Below are 15,421 nucleotides of genomic sequence, written 5' to 3'. Positions count from 1 at the left end.
TCGTCGTTGTTGAAGACAGGAAGTGGTTCACGTCAGTGTTGGTGTCTACAGTCCTGATGTCCGTGGTGTTCACGGGAGGGGACGGTACACTGGGGCGCTACACGCCGCAATTACCAAGTTGGGCTTCTTCAACAGTCACGGACACCCACGGATACAAGGCTGGGCTTGAACCTTCACCCTTTAAAACTCCGAGAAAGCAAACATCAAGTCTCTTCTGCTCTGCCTTCAAACGCCGAATGAAGACACCTGTCTTTGAGAAGCACCTGAATGTGACCTAATCATGACTTAGTTATGGTTTATATTCACGCTTCAACGGTCTTGTCTGTTGTATCTCTCAGTCTAGATTTGAGCTCTCGTTACTGCAATTCTCTCTGTTTAAGGGTGGTGTTGGTCTCCAGCCTGTTGGTGGTACAGTAGGTGAGGACACTGCTAAATGTCTTAAATTGAAATGTAGGTCAAGATGTCAGTTGCTCAGAGCTACATGTATCCAATTGACCTGAGGTTTTGGGTTCAGGAAACGGTAGCAACTCATTTTGGCATGAAGTGTAACAGGAGATCAATTGAACTGATGAAATTAGGAAGGAATGACTCACAATTCGCCAGCAAGTCAGCAAAGCCATGTTTAAATTTTCCATAAGTTCAGTAACTATTGTTTTTTTACCCAAAAAATAAAAATAAATACAAGAAAAACAGTAATGAGTGATTTAAAAGAACAGCATACTAATAATAGTATATTAATCTTCATGTACCTCTTAATATAATTTTTAATATTCTGTGTGGTTACAAGCTCCTTATAAATGGTCTTAATGTGTCTAGTTTTAATGAAAATTATAGAATATTATAATAATGCATATTATTTATTTTATTTAGCACTTTTCAGGACACTCAAAGTTGCTTTACAATACAAAAAATACAAGCAGCATATAGAATGTTTAAAACATTAAAATATAAAACAAAACATTAAAAAGTGACAAATTGTTATTAGATAAAACAAATAAGATTGGTGTTGGTGTATTTCTAATAGGATTGTTCTACAAGCTCTTATGAAGAATTCATAAAACCTGTCATGAGGTTGTCGTACTGAACAAAACTGAGAAATATATCTCACATTGATGTTCTGAGAATGTTGTGCTCAGATGTAAATGAGAGTTGAATCTCCCCCTGTTGCATATGCATCAGCATCACCATATGTTTCCTTTGGTTACTTCTGTTTTCTCAAGTTTCATTATGACATACTTTTGCGTTAAGGCTAATGAATATTCATTTTGTCTTATCTGCACTGTATCACAGTGACTCTTTTGCAATTTAGTCATCGCAGATGGTTCACTCAAACACGAGGTCTTCTCTGGGCTCCAGTGGTGGTATGTAGGCAGCAGAGGGCTCCTGTGCTCTTCTAGGTAAGAAGGCATTTGTGATTGCATGAAGACAATACTGAAAAGAGAGCAAGAAAGTAAATAAACCAGAAGAGGAGAGAAGAGGAGGCGTGGGCCAATGACAAAATACAATAATTCTACAGATATGAATACTAGTCTTATTTCAGCCAACAACAACAACTACATATTTCTCCCAATATAACCAAGAGGGACATTAAGAATGTTGTACCAAAATTGTTGATAGGTGCTTATGGAGAGAATCAAGATCCCCACTTCTGATTAGAACCGCACATCCCAGCATCATCAAGACCAAGAATACACACAGTAAACCCAAAATCACAGGCACTGTGGGACAGGGAATACACGCACTACGTTACAGATGAACTACATCTATATACATAACTAAAATTATATACATAATTTTATATACTATAATTTAATGACAACATCCATATCCACTTTAAAAGGTAAAGGTGGGGACCTTTGAGCAGGCTGTAATTATAAAGCCGTAATGAGGTGTGCTGATGTTGACAAGCTGAATGCCATGACAACAGACGAACCTGTAGCTGTAGCGACAGACTCCAGGCTGGTGAAGGCACAGTGTGGGCCGGACGGACGGGCACGCTTGTTTACGTTTGACACAGCCAGAGCGGTGATGCAGTATTGTGCCCCCTTCTCAAGGTACTTAATCAGAGTCTGACCAGAGGAAGCCCTGACTGTAAACTAGGAAGAAGGATGAATCAACAGCACATACAGTCACATACATTGTGTTGCAGTCATTGCATTTCGGAGAAAAAAAATGGACATATAAAACAAAAAAGAAAAAAAGATGCTAAGCTAAAGGTAATACAAAAGTCATTTATTATCGGAGTACAGAACAAACACATTGCTGTTTATGTGCACATACATGCATTTTTCATAATTGGGTTGGTAAAATTAACCACAAAGCTTAAAGAATATTATATTTCCTGTATCTAGCTCGTTTTCTGTAAATGTTTGACTCTGATATGGAAGTCATAGTTTAGATAATGCTGTTTCCTGTCTTCAAAAAAGTTGAAAAGCTATGCTTGAGTTTTCTGTGAAAACGTGTACAAAGGACTCTTGCTGTGTGGGAGAGAGTTCGACTTTCTAGCAACCACAAATGTGTGCGTATGTATGTGCATGCGTGCAACGATGTGGTGGTGTAGAAATCCCCATATCTGGGTTCAGACATGGAGGACACTGTTTACAAGCAGAGGAAGTCAGTTTTCTCTACATGTGAACCATACTGAGGGGAAAGAAGGCCTCCTAACTTATAATAATAACCATCCAATTCAAGGAATATAAAGTGACTGAATGCATTTTGTTTCCTTTCTTTTGTTCTTTTATGGAAAAAATAGCTAACAAGTTTTGAAAGCAATAATAAAATCTGCCATAACCCAAGATGATATATGAAATAAGGGAAATAAAAGCATACATATAAACATTTCAAACTCACCTGTGCCTTGTCTCTAGTTCTACACACATTCACAGTGTACTCCCTAAAGAAGTAATCCAACAGGTCATGGTGGCGACCCCTGTTGATTGGAGGACTGAGCTGTAGAAGCAGGCAGTTTCCACAGCCTGTCAGTGACACTACAGGAGGACCCAGTGTTGCTGAGTAAAGGGAATGAGAGTCAAGGAATGACACGGTATAAACAGGCTGCTGACCCCTGACCTCTGGTGAGTGTGTGGTGGTGTGTCAGGTGTAAGCTGTGTGCACATAGGCTGATCGTGGCCATGTACTTACTCTCCAGTAGGGGACAGAAGAACTTTGAACTGGTCCAGTTAGATTCATGGTCTGTGGTATAAGCCTGCACTCGAGCCAGATGATAAAGGTATATGTTCTTGAAAGATGTAGTCAAGTCACATAGTTCACCGGCCTGCAAATCTGAGCAGTTTGAAACCGGCACCCAGAGTTTCCTCCTACAGCAAAGAGAAGAAGTTGTTCATCAGTTTCATTAAAGACACTTGGGATTTTGCTCAAACCCAGTTTTGTTGAATAAGAAGTTCACAAAATTAATGTTTGTGCTAGAACTAAGACTTCTTCACCTACTTGTTACGATACACCTGCACACGGAAGTGTGTGGAGGGAGAACTCCCATCACCTGGGGCCCAGGTGAGCTTGTGCTCCAAATTAAAGGAGACAATTGTCACATTTTTAGGAGCAGGAAGAAAACAGGGCGCTGAATGACACAAAGAAAATTAAACAAATAATGAAAGAATAAGAGACACATGCATAGAGACGAAAGAATATAAACAAAGGTGTAAAAGAGCTACATTAAACTGAAGATTACCATATACATACATCCAAGGCTTTCAATATAATAAAGTAAAAGTCATAAACGTCATGGTAAACATCAAATATTTATGAGGCAAAAGAAAGAAGTCTCTCCATGTGTGCAGTAACACCCCAACCACCATCAGAATAAAGACAACACACACATTTCCATACCTTTCTCTTCTAGAATGAATAAAAGTAGCCAGACTCTTAGTGTCCAGGGCCATTTTGCCATCATTGTTCTAGCCAAACCGATGATACTGGTCCCTCTTTCCTTTTGCTGTTTGCTTTCATTGGACCTTTTGTGCTCTTGCAAGTCTGTGTGAGCACCTACAAGATCAAGATAAAAGCGTGCGGGGCAAAGGTGGGGTTGCTGCTTTTCTTCTCTTTGTGCACAAGCACTTTCCATTTACCCACAAGACCTCAGTATCTATTCCACCATGGCTTTCACACTATCGTAAAGACAGTTATTGCATAACTTCACAGCAGTCATGAATATGCACCACGGATTCACCAATACGTGTATGTGAACTGCAGAGCGGCAGTTTGATTAGAGGGATGGGGAAGACGTCCTTTTGTTTTCCAAGCTGCACGTCTGTCATGTAGTGATGTTTATGTCAGTCCACAACAAAATGAATCAATTTTTTATGTTTACGTTTTAATAAAAATGAAAATGATTCATATCTCTGACTACATCTTAATTCAGCAAAGGAGAGCGTAACAGTGCATAACTGGAATGACTGTGGTTCGTAAGATCTGTTTACTGTTTACCACATTTCAATGTAATCCACAGTCTTGCAGCATACCAAGAAGAAAGAAACTATATTTACAAGCACATTGGCAACATTTGATAGTTTATGTTACTGATAAATGCTGAGAACCCAACAACAGCAAAATACAACTTGGATCAGAGTTGACATGATGGTTACGTATTAGCAGCGCTGAAATGGCCCTAAAAGAGTCAAGATGAAGCTGCTTTCAGGTAAATGCAAACTAATGTGGAAAACATGGTAACCGTCCGTTTAATTGAAGTCCGTAAGGAACATGTCGGTCCATGTATAAATGCTGAACCAGCCAGCACACCAGTGGTTAAATGAAAAGATAACAGTAAAAAATCAGTTTAAAAAGCCAATAAGAATTCATATAATCACAACGGCCATTTGGCACACAGTGTCGTACATATTTATCACTGTAACAGTATCTTTGCTCCTGGGAACTAAACCCACGGATTCGGTGTTGCTAACACCTTGTGCTGTCAGATGAACTACAGTAGCAAGTAATTACTAATTAATCATGATTTTCTATCCTTTAAAGGAACTTTGCAAGACTGGCACAAGCAGTGATGAGCAGCCACAAAAACAAGTATCTGATCTGATATCCCTTATGAAACAGGCTATTAAAAACACAGACACACAGTTCATGTTCACAGTTCATATCCCTTATGAAACAGGCTATTAAAAACACAGACACACAGTTCATGCAGTTATGGACAAACGTGCTGTTGAATATTCTGATCAATTGGATAAAGCAAATGTGATGAAATGCTTTGACTCGATAAGGCACCTGCAGCACAAACACATGAATGTTCAGGATCCAAAAGTCAAAATAAATTTAAAAGGACTTTAATACTGTTGCTATACTGCTATACTGATGTAGGCATATTCAACCCCAAAAGATTTTAGTTCCTCAGCAAATAACCAGAGAAATCTTCCTCCTCCTCCTCTTCCTCCTCATCCTCAGCATCTGTCGTAATGATCCTGGAGAGGACTGAGGTTGTGGACTGACCGTTCTGGGCTGTGTTTGATGTCCTGTTGACTGGACTCAGAACTCCTCGGTCCACGTGTTCGGTGTCCCCTAACTGTCCCGTCCTCCTGTGCTCAGTTATCTGCTGCTCACCCCAACAGCCTCCCAGGACGAGTGAGGAAAGGTTGACGTTGACCACGTCCTTGACCTCTGCCCCTACGCTCGGTTCATGTCCGTGTCTGAAGGGCTTTTGATGCTCCTGTCTGATCTCCTGCACGTCTGACTCTGGCAGGAGCAGGACTGGGTCCAAGGCCTGGCTCGTGGCTTTGGTCTGGCACGGTTGTGTTAAAGCAACCTCTGTGGACCAGGAAGGCTCTCCGACGTGCACATGGGATGTTTGTGTTTCAATCACGTGAACAACGCTTGTACATGGAGTCTTAATCCACTGCGGAGAGGCAAAGGGGTTAAATGACTGTGAGGACTTCTCAACACCAAGGGTCTTACCATGCCACCCCTCATATATCACCCCTGAATCCTCTTCCTCTCCTTCTATCCTCTTGGCTACGTCTTCATCTACCTCTTCATCTGCTCTGGGCTCCACCGAGATGGAAGGGAAGGACACAGGAGTCCAGGGCAGTAAGTAAACTGTACTCTTCTTCTGAAAGGAGCCCTGTGAGAGAACGCATGAGATCATGAGCACACATGAGCGATATGGAGCACGAGACACACGCCTGCCACACTGGACACGACTAACACTGCACATACAGTCCCAAGCACGGCTCAAATCCTTCCTTCATATGGCTACAAATGAAGCATTTCATATGAGGACAATTTTACAATAATTACTACATGATCTTATATCATTAGACATTCTGCAAAAGAAAACGTAAATCATTTTGTTTTAAATTACACATTTTTTCAGCCATTTATTTTACTATTATTATTACTATTATTATACTATTATTTACTAGCAGTATAATAATACTAACAATGAATAGTAATAATAGTACTGACACACTGAACAGCAACAGTATATTGCAAAAATCATTTTCTATTATGCACGTGTACTATTACACGCATATAGCAGTCTAAAAGTCTTGGGCTACCATTAGATCTGTGATTTTAACAATGGTAAACTGACCACATATACAATCTGTTTATGAGAACTCAAACACAAAATACAGGAAATCTGTATGCAGAAAACAGCTTCCATAGGTGAGACTGGCAGGTGTCATGTGACCATCTTACACTTGACGAATGGCAGGAACAAACAGACTAAATCAAATAAATCTCTGGGAAGTTCTGAAGTAAGCCTGGTATAAACCAGATGACTTCAAAACATCTCATGACAGTCTATCGAAATGTGTTTAGTGCCAAGGGAGATTACACTAAATATTTTTTTCTCTGGAATCCATTTTGTTCTGAAAATTGCATTTTGTTTTTCATTGCCAAAACAACAAATCTAATGATGCCCTAAGACAGGGGTGGCCAACCCGCGGCTCCCCAGCCGGTCCGCGGGCTCACCTGCACAAACGGGGCGACACACTGCTACATTTTCGTAGTGCGCGGTTTGTTTACAAGCCTAGCGAGCCGCTAATACTTTTAAAATCGCCGTAGTGGAAAACACGCATTTGACTGTCTTCACAGCTAATAACACCCCCCCCGCTCGACAACTTACACATTGTAAATTCCAGTAAACCTCACTAGTAATGTATTTATAGATTTCTTTGATATTAAAATAGAGAATATTAGACAAAATATAAAACCTTTTATTAGCAATACAACTGGTATGTCATCTGGTTTGGTTGATATTGATTTAAATTACAAACTTGATGCTTTTCATCCACTCCCACAATCAGAATTAGAGAAAATAATTTCTTCCTTAAATTGTACTACCTGCACACTAGACTCGGTTCCCTCGAAGTTATTAAAAGAGGTATTACCAGCGGTAACTGAACCTCTTCTAACTATAGTTAACTCATCCATTACAATAGGTCACATGCCCAAATCATGTAAATTAGCAGTTATTAAACCTCTGATCAAGAAACCAAATCTTGATCCGACTGTGCTATCTAATTATAGACCCATTTCAAACACATCATTTACAGTTGTGCTCAAAAGTTTACATACCCCGGCAGAATTTTTGCTTTCTTGGCCTTTTCTCAGAGAATATTAATGATAACACACAAACCTTTTTTCCACTCATGGTTAGTGGTTGGGTGAAGCCATTTATTGTCCAACCACTGTGTTTTCGTTTTTTAAATTATAATGACAACCAAACACATCCAAATGACCCTGATCAAAAGTTTACATACCCCAGTTCTTAATACCGTGTATTGCCCCCTCTAACATCAATGACAGCTTGAAGTCTTTTGTGGTAGTTGTGGATGAGGCTCTTTATTTTCTCAGATGGCAACGCTGCCCATTCTTCTTGGCAAAAAGCCTCCAGTTCCTGTAAATTCCTGGGCTGTCTTGCATGAACTGCATGCTTGAGATCTCCCCAGAGTGACTCAATGATGTTGAGGTCAGGAGACTGAGATGGCCACTCCAGAACCTTCACTTTGTTCTGCTGTAGCCAATGACACGTCGACTTGGCCTTGTGTTTTGGATCGTTGTCATGTTGGAACGTCCAAGTGTGTCCCATGCGCAGCTTCCGGGCTGATGAATGCAAATTTGCTTCCAGTATTTGCTGATAACGTGCTGCATTCATCTTTCCTTGAACTTTGACCAAGTTTCCTGTGCCTTTGTAGCTCACACATCCCCATAACATCAGCGATCCACCTCCATACTTTACAGTAGGAATGGTGTTCCTTTCATCATAAGCCTTGTTGACACCTCTCCAAATGTAATGTTTATGGTTGTGGCCAAAAAGTTCAATTTTGGTCTCATCACTCCAAATTACATTGTTCCAGAAGTTTTGGGGCTTGTCTCTGTGTTGTTTGGCGTATTGTAGACGAGACACTTTGTGGAATTTGCGCAGTAATGGCTTTCTTCTGGCCACTCGACCATGCAGACCATATTTCTTCAGGTGCCTCCTTACTGTGCATCTTGAAACAGCCACACCGCTAGTTTTCAGAGAGTCCTGGATTTCAGCGGATGTTATTTGTGGGTTTTTCTTTGCATCCCGAACAATTTTCCTGGCAGTTGTGGCTGAAATTTTTGTTTGTCTACCTGACCGTGGTTTGGTTTTTACAGAGCCCCTGATTTTCCATTTGTTTATCACAGTTTGAACACTGCTGACTGGCATTATCAATTCCTTGGATATCTTTTTGTATCCCTTTCCTATTTTATACAGTTCAACTACCTTTTCCCGTAGATCCATTGACAATTCTTTTGCTTTCCCCATGACTCACAATCCAGAAACGTCAGTGGCTGGATGAAAGATGCAAGAGTCTGTCTGGATCCCAGAAACTTACTCAGCTTTTATGCACACACACTGATTACAAGCAAACAGGTCACAGGTGAGGATATTACCTTTAGTAGCCATTCAAACCCATTTGTGTCACCTTCTGTGCATGTTATCAGGCCAAAATCACCAGGGTATGTAAACTTTTGATCAGGGTCATTTGGATGTGTTTGGTTGTCATTATAATTAAAAAAGAGAAAACACAGTGGTTGGACAATAAATGGCTTCACCCAACTACTAACCATGAGTGGAAAAAAGGTTTGTGTGTTATCATTAATATTCTCTGAGAAAAGGCCAAGAAGGCAAAAATTCTGCCAGGGTATGTAAACTTTTGAGCACAACTGTATATCTAAGATCATAGAAAAAGCTGTTGCCCAGCAATTATGCCTATATCTGCATAGGAATCACATATTTGAAAAATTCCAATCTGGTTTTAGGCCCCATCACAGTACTGAAACAGCATTAATTAAAGTAACAAATAATCTCCTCCTTGCTTCAGATCAAGGCTATGTATCACTGTTAGTGCTTCTTGATCTTAGTGCAGCCTTCAACACAATTGATCATAGGATCTTGCTAGAAAGGTTAGAACGCTGGGTTTGAGTCTCAGGCACAGCCCTTTCATGGTTTTATTCTTACCTAAACTAATCGCTATCAGTTTGTAGAGCTCAATAATATTCCATCTAAACGTACAAAAGTTAAATATGGGGTCCCGCAAGGCTCCATTTTAGGACCACTATTATTTACATTATATATGCTACCATTGGGCACAGTTATAAACAAACATGGTGTCAATTTTCACTGCTATGCAGATGACACTCAACTTTACATATCAGCCAAACCTGATGACAAACTCAGTTTAGGAAAAATTGAGGCCTGTGTAAAAGATATTAAATGCTGGATGTCCCTAAACTTCCTCCAACTTAATGAGGACAAAAGAGAAGTTCTCCTCCTGGGCCCTAAGGCCTCAAAACAGAAAATTCCAGATCTAATGCTTAATCTCGCAGACTACCCCATTACACCTGGCACAGTAGCCAAAAACCTAGGCGTCATACTCGACTCTGACCTATCATTTGATAAATACATAAATAATACTACTAGGATAGCTTTTCTACATCTCCGCAACATTGCTAAGTTAAGAAATGCATTATCACAGGATGATGCGGAAAAATTGGTGCACGCCTTTGTTAGCTCTAGATTAGATTACTGTAACTCACTACTGTCAGGATGTTCAAATAGGAATTTAAATAAACTTCAAATAGTTCAAAATGCCGCAGCCAGGGTTCTGACCAGAACTAGAAAATTTCAGCATATCAGTCCAGTCCTATCAGCCCTGCATTGGCTCCCAGTTAAATTCCGTATTGACTTTAAAATTCTTTGTTGTCTGTATTAACTTATAAAGCATTGCAAGGGCTTGCTCCTGAGTACCTTCAGGAACTTATTTCCTATTACGAACCCCCATGCCCACTAAGATCACAGGGTGCTGGTCTTTTATTAGTTCCAAAAATTAACAAGGTAACAGCAGGGGGAAGAGCCTTTTCTTGTAAGGCCCCCCAGCTTTGGAATGATCTTCCTAAATGCGTCCGGGACTCTGACACAGTAACAATCTTTAAGTCTAGGTTGAAAACCCACTTATTTAGTTTAGCGTTTGATAATTAATATCCCCCTTAGATAAAGGTACAGATCCAGGGGTTCATAGACGAAGGGTTTTATGGTAGACTGGGGCGCTGGTGCTGTCGTCCTGTCACTGCTCGTGGTCACTCAAGTTTGTTGACAATGCAGTGGACGGATGCCATTGTCTCAGGATGCCCCCAAGCCTATGTTACCTTCTGGTTCTGCCTTTTTTTAGCTAGGCTGTAATAGTTTAACTTAATGCCGGAGTTGCTGCCACACTCCAGAAATGTTTATAATTTCACTTGTCCTGTATATGTCCCCATGCAGCGCTAATTTTCCCTGTTTCATTTCTCCACATGGCTGCCCGCCTGCTTGAGGAATAATGAGATGAGGAGACCAGCGATCCATCCTGGGCCGGCCACCTCCTGCCTAACCGGATGCCTACACCATGATGGACATTATTACATCTTTTTCCTTTTCTTTCTCTTCTTTCTGTATAAATTGTTGTTGTTGTCATGGTGACCGGTGTCGGCCAGAGGAGGATGGGTTCCCCCCCTGAGTCTTGGTTCCTCTCAAGGTTTCTTCCTCATGCAAAAAACTAGGGAGTTTTTCCTTGCCACTGTCGCCCTTGGCTTGCTCACTGGGGGCTAGGACTCGGCACTTGTAAAGCTGCTTTGTGACAACAACTGTTGTAAAAAGCGCTATATAAATAAAATTTGACTGATTGATTGATTGATTAGTTCCCTCATTATCACATCGTTCCTCGTATCCTGGTGTATTCACACTCGGTCTGTTGATTTTGTTCTTCACTGGTCATTGTCTGTAGCCCCATGTCTCTGAGCCTCTGTGTTTCCAGTGCCTCTATCTTCCTGGTTTGTATATTTTGCTCATAATTTTGTTTGAGTCCTGTATATTCTGTTTGTTCCAGGTACTGTTGTGTATCTTGTGTTTGCTTTAGTGAGTCATTTGCTGTTTGGTAAAATAAACCATTAGAAATTATGAAAATTTCAGAACTGAGAGTGGAGTGTGATCAGTAAACCAGGCGATAAGCTCAGCTCACACTTATCTACTTATGAAGCACAAATGAACACTGACACAAATCCAACAGGAAAGATAAAATCCCATGGCCCACCAGAACTGATGGCAGAGAGGTTTTCAGACAAAGGAAACCAGAGATCCATAGCAGAAGGAACACCATCCCACACAGCAGAACCAGCAAGGTCAGACAAACCACGACAGCTGCATCTAAAAGACAAGAAACAGCCAGAAACAAGGAGATCACACTGAGATTTTCTTTCAGGTTCTTCATTTACAAAATTTAAGACCGTCACCCATGTAGTCACTTGCACACTCCCCCTGACAGGCACAGTCACAGTCACAAACGTACGCATACAAAAACATCAATAACCTGAGTTATGTACTGCCACAGTCATAAATGTGCATACTGGTCTACTGGTAGCATTGTGCCCCTCTATAGTAACAGAGACACAGTACTCCTGGTCTGGAGGTAAATGCTCCAGAACTACGTCCTTCAGCCCCTCAGTAGTCCTCCAGAACTGTACACACACACACACACACACACACACACACACACACACACACACACACACACACACACACACACAGCATAATGTCAATCTACAACAAACATATTAGAACACATTTTACATTTACATTTTATGGCATTTGGCAGACGCCCTTATCCAGAACGACTTACATTTTATCTCATTTTTATACAAATGAGCAATTAAGGGCCTTGTTCAGGGGCACCTCAGTCATGGCCTCAGGTCTGGGAATCGAACCCACGACCCTCCGGTCACAAGACCAGTTCCCTAACTACCAGGCCAACACATCACCACAGATAAATGGATACATAAATAAAAAACTATGTAAAAAAGGCCATCTCACCTCATTGAAATGGAGCTTGTACCTAAATCCATATAGAGGGGAGTTATAGACAGCGAAAAGCCTTGGAGAAGGAGCCTGTAGTCTCACACACAAGGACTGGTTACACTGGGAGACTTTCAGCACAGGAGGCTGTGGGGTGGCTACAAGACACATACACAGAAAGATTAATTACTTATTTTAATATGCATTTAATGTATGTAATAACTAATTTTATAACTTGCATCTATAATTTATAGGCCCTACATATCTTTGAGGGTAAGACTATTACGGGGCCTTTCGTCGAAAAATCCAATTTCGCCTTCATAAGAATTCACTTATAAGCAATTCATGTGGTAAAAGTAATATTTTAAGTTGTTATGTACTGAGTTGTTACCATACTCTAAAATTAGATACATTTAACTTATAAGCCAAAGTCAAATATATGTGTGTAGCACTTTTTGTACAACAGCCCGGCCCACAGTGAACAAGACAAAGGCCACAGTGGGAAGAAAATGCTCTAGAGCACAAGTACTTAAACATCATTTTTGCCTGATCACTGTTATGTCCAAGAACCTCAGTCTGTCTCTGTTAAATGTTTATCAGAGCTTATGTGTATAATACACCAATGTGTATAATTTTCAAAAGGTATGCACCACTTAAGACACAACACTAAAAACTGTGGAGTAAGAATATGATTCATTAATGCCACACCCCTTTCACTGGTTAATCTAACCACTGTTAGCTGACACAGTTCACAAATGAGCTAACCTAACAAACCAGATTGAATGAAACTGATACAGACATAATGAACACAGAGAAGACTTTCAATTATGACATTCTGCAGAGCAACCATACTACATTAAAAAAGGCAAAGTATATATTAGCTAGTAGTGCAATACCACGCTCTTATCTTACTGTCTTGAAAGGGCAGGAAGGCAGGGCCGAGGGCGGGCTCAGAGGTCTGGTTTCCCAGGTAGCCATACACCTTGGTGTAGTAGGTTTCTACTGGATCTGAGAACTCCTCGGTCAGATTGCAGCTGAGAGGAGACCGCAGCAGTGTGCAGGTGTTGACGGGTCTCCAGTCCTCCCTGTGCACCGACACAAGCAAATCCACAGAGGTGACAGACAAATGTGAATTACACAAAAAGTAACAATTAATAGCAATTAAAATAAATCACAAACCAGCCAGTCAATGTGTTAGGCCTGTTCCTCCTTGTGGGTCTTTGTGGTGATGATGTCTTAGTCGGCCCCGACACCAACACCAACACTATGATCCACTTTCAGAGAAAGGATGACGTCTTTCTAATGAACTGAGGTTTCAGGTGCGCAGAATGTCTGCCATTAAACGTACTTGAGTGAGCGAACAAAGACGGTGAAACACGTTTCTTCAGGAGACCCTGGTCCTGCTTCCCAGCTGAGCAAGTGGACAAAATGCCAAGAACGGATGGTCAGATTTACAGGGGCAGGTAGATTCATGTTTAACCCTGCAATAAGAGAATGATGAGTGAGAGATGACCAGCAGTGGTGCAAAGTTAGTGGCTTTGTTGCTAGATTTAGCGACTTTTCAAAAAAGCACCATGCAACAAATAATTTGAACAAGCCTAGCTACTTTTTATAGATGTAAATATAGCTGAGGCTTTAGTCTTATCTTGTACATCTAAATGTTGTTTTAGTGAGGGGTCTGGCCGGTCAGTAGACTCCTCCATTCACACATCTGTTATCCCTCTGCACGCCTAGCTTCATTTTCTGCTTTGTAAACATAAGGTGTCTAAGCCCCATTAATGATATCAGGATTTTCTCTACATTAGAATCTGCCCAAATTAGCAGTGGTGATATGCAAAGGATGCCACTGTTAGATGGCAGTGAAATTGTTTTGGCTTTAAATAAAGGTAGTCATTTTTTCTAAATTAAATGGCCATTTAGACAAAGCCTTATAAAACCTGTTAGACCATAAACCTAGGGTTAGACCATTTTTCAAACTTGATCTTTGAATATCCTGTAGAAAGACCACAATTCAGTTGGCACTGGAGTACCAGCAACACTGCACCAATGATGCCCCATAACCCATGTTGTAGCTGAGACAAGCCCTTAATAAACTTGAGAAACAAAACAAAAAACATTTTGCGTATTAAACTATTCAAATACATTACAAACAGTGCTTAATGTAGTGATATTGTGTACTTATATATGTAGTAAAAGTGCTTGTCTACACCCCATCTCTACAAAAACACGTTTCTGTTTTGGGGTTGCGGTTCGGCTTCCTGCGAGCAGCGGAATACGGAGATATTGCGCAAATTAGTGTAGGTGGCAGGCTGGTTGAGTTGTTGAAGAAATGTTCAAATACAAGCAGATACAACAATATAAACTACGGCTAATAGAATAAATCACGATCAAATGTGCGATGAATGTGTTTAAGTGTCGTTCCCACCAACCTGAGCAGAGCAGGACGTGCGTGAGAAGCGCACACAGGCGGACATGACCCATATCAGACACACGGGGGCGCTGTGGCACAGCGCGTCCGCCACCACCACCTACGGCTGTATTTGCATTTTTACGGACTCAGCGCCAATCCTGATTTAACGTGCTGGTTAGCACGACGCATTGAGTGGTCTAATGTAAAGTAAACGTTAAGCATAATGCAGGTCCACCATGTCAGCCGAGAGCTACAGCGAAGCGACTCCACAGTTACGGGAAAAGCTTGCGAAATAGGAAGTGGTCAGAAGTGCTTCGTGAGTGTTGGATTCACATGGCAGATCAGCACCGCGGGGATTACTGCCCCCTACTGGAGCAGCACAGAATAGGACAACACCATCACAACCCACCGGGTGCTGCAGCGACAGACCTGTTTTGTTGGACTGGTCTCCCTCATGTTTATGTGGTGGCTGCGTGTTGTTTACCCTTTAATAAAGATTAAATTGCTGTGATTGGTGTTTCATAGTGGTGAGACAGGTGGTGATTGGTGGTGAGACAGGGGTCAGTGGAACTTTACCTCAAAGCTTCTTGGGCTATGTGCTCTAGGGTAATGCTCTATGTAAACTGTTGTAAACTATACTTACAACAGTGCAAAGACATAACAGAACTACATCAGCAGAAGACCACACC

The 15,421-nt window shown here is 41.1% G+C and overlaps 2 protein-coding genes across 3 annotated transcripts; both read right to left on the bottom strand.

The window, feature by feature from the left end:
- Positions 1 to 844: 844 nt before the first annotated feature.
- LOC143509552 (interferon alpha/beta receptor 2-like) lies at positions 845 to 4,182 on the bottom strand. Of its 2 annotated transcripts, none has more exons than XM_076998410.1 (7): positions 3,847 to 4,182; positions 3,448 to 3,577; positions 3,142 to 3,317; positions 2,851 to 3,008; positions 1,934 to 2,096; positions 1,603 to 1,718; positions 845 to 1,431 (listed from the first exon to the last, which is right to left on the bottom strand). In XM_076998410.1, the coding sequence occupies exons 1-7, from the start codon at positions 4,079 to 4,081 to the stop codon at positions 1,324 to 1,326; spliced, it is 1,086 nt and encodes a 361-aa protein (XP_076854525.1). In that variant the 5' UTR covers positions 4,082 to 4,182; the 3' UTR covers positions 845 to 1,323. The 2 variants fall into 2 exon arrangements, with proteins under 2 accessions (XP_076854525.1, XP_076854526.1); XM_076998411.1 differs by having other exon boundaries at positions 845 to 1,393.
- Positions 4,183 to 4,309: 127 nt separating this feature from the next.
- On the bottom strand, positions 4,310 to 15,070 carry LOC143509550 (uncharacterized). The gene is made up of 7 exons (XM_076998408.1): positions 14,752 to 15,070; positions 13,671 to 13,803; positions 13,235 to 13,407; positions 12,341 to 12,480; positions 11,841 to 11,988; positions 11,565 to 11,677; positions 4,310 to 6,085 (listed from the first exon to the last, which is right to left on the bottom strand). The coding sequence occupies exons 1-7, from the start codon at positions 14,801 to 14,803 to the stop codon at positions 5,351 to 5,353; spliced, it is 1,494 nt and encodes a 497-aa protein (XP_076854523.1). The 5' UTR covers positions 14,804 to 15,070; the 3' UTR covers positions 4,310 to 5,350.
- Between the last annotated feature and the right edge of the window lie 351 nt (positions 15,071 to 15,421).

This window comes from Brachyhypopomus gauderio, chromosome 3 (genome assembly GCF_052324685.1).
Source record: "Brachyhypopomus gauderio isolate BG-103 chromosome 3, BGAUD_0.2, whole genome shotgun sequence".
In the NCBI taxonomy this organism is placed as follows: Eukaryota; Metazoa; Chordata; class Actinopteri; order Gymnotiformes; family Hypopomidae; genus Brachyhypopomus; species Brachyhypopomus gauderio.
Note: the sequence above shows the minus strand (reverse complement) of the source record. Positions and strands in the feature narration are given on the sequence as shown.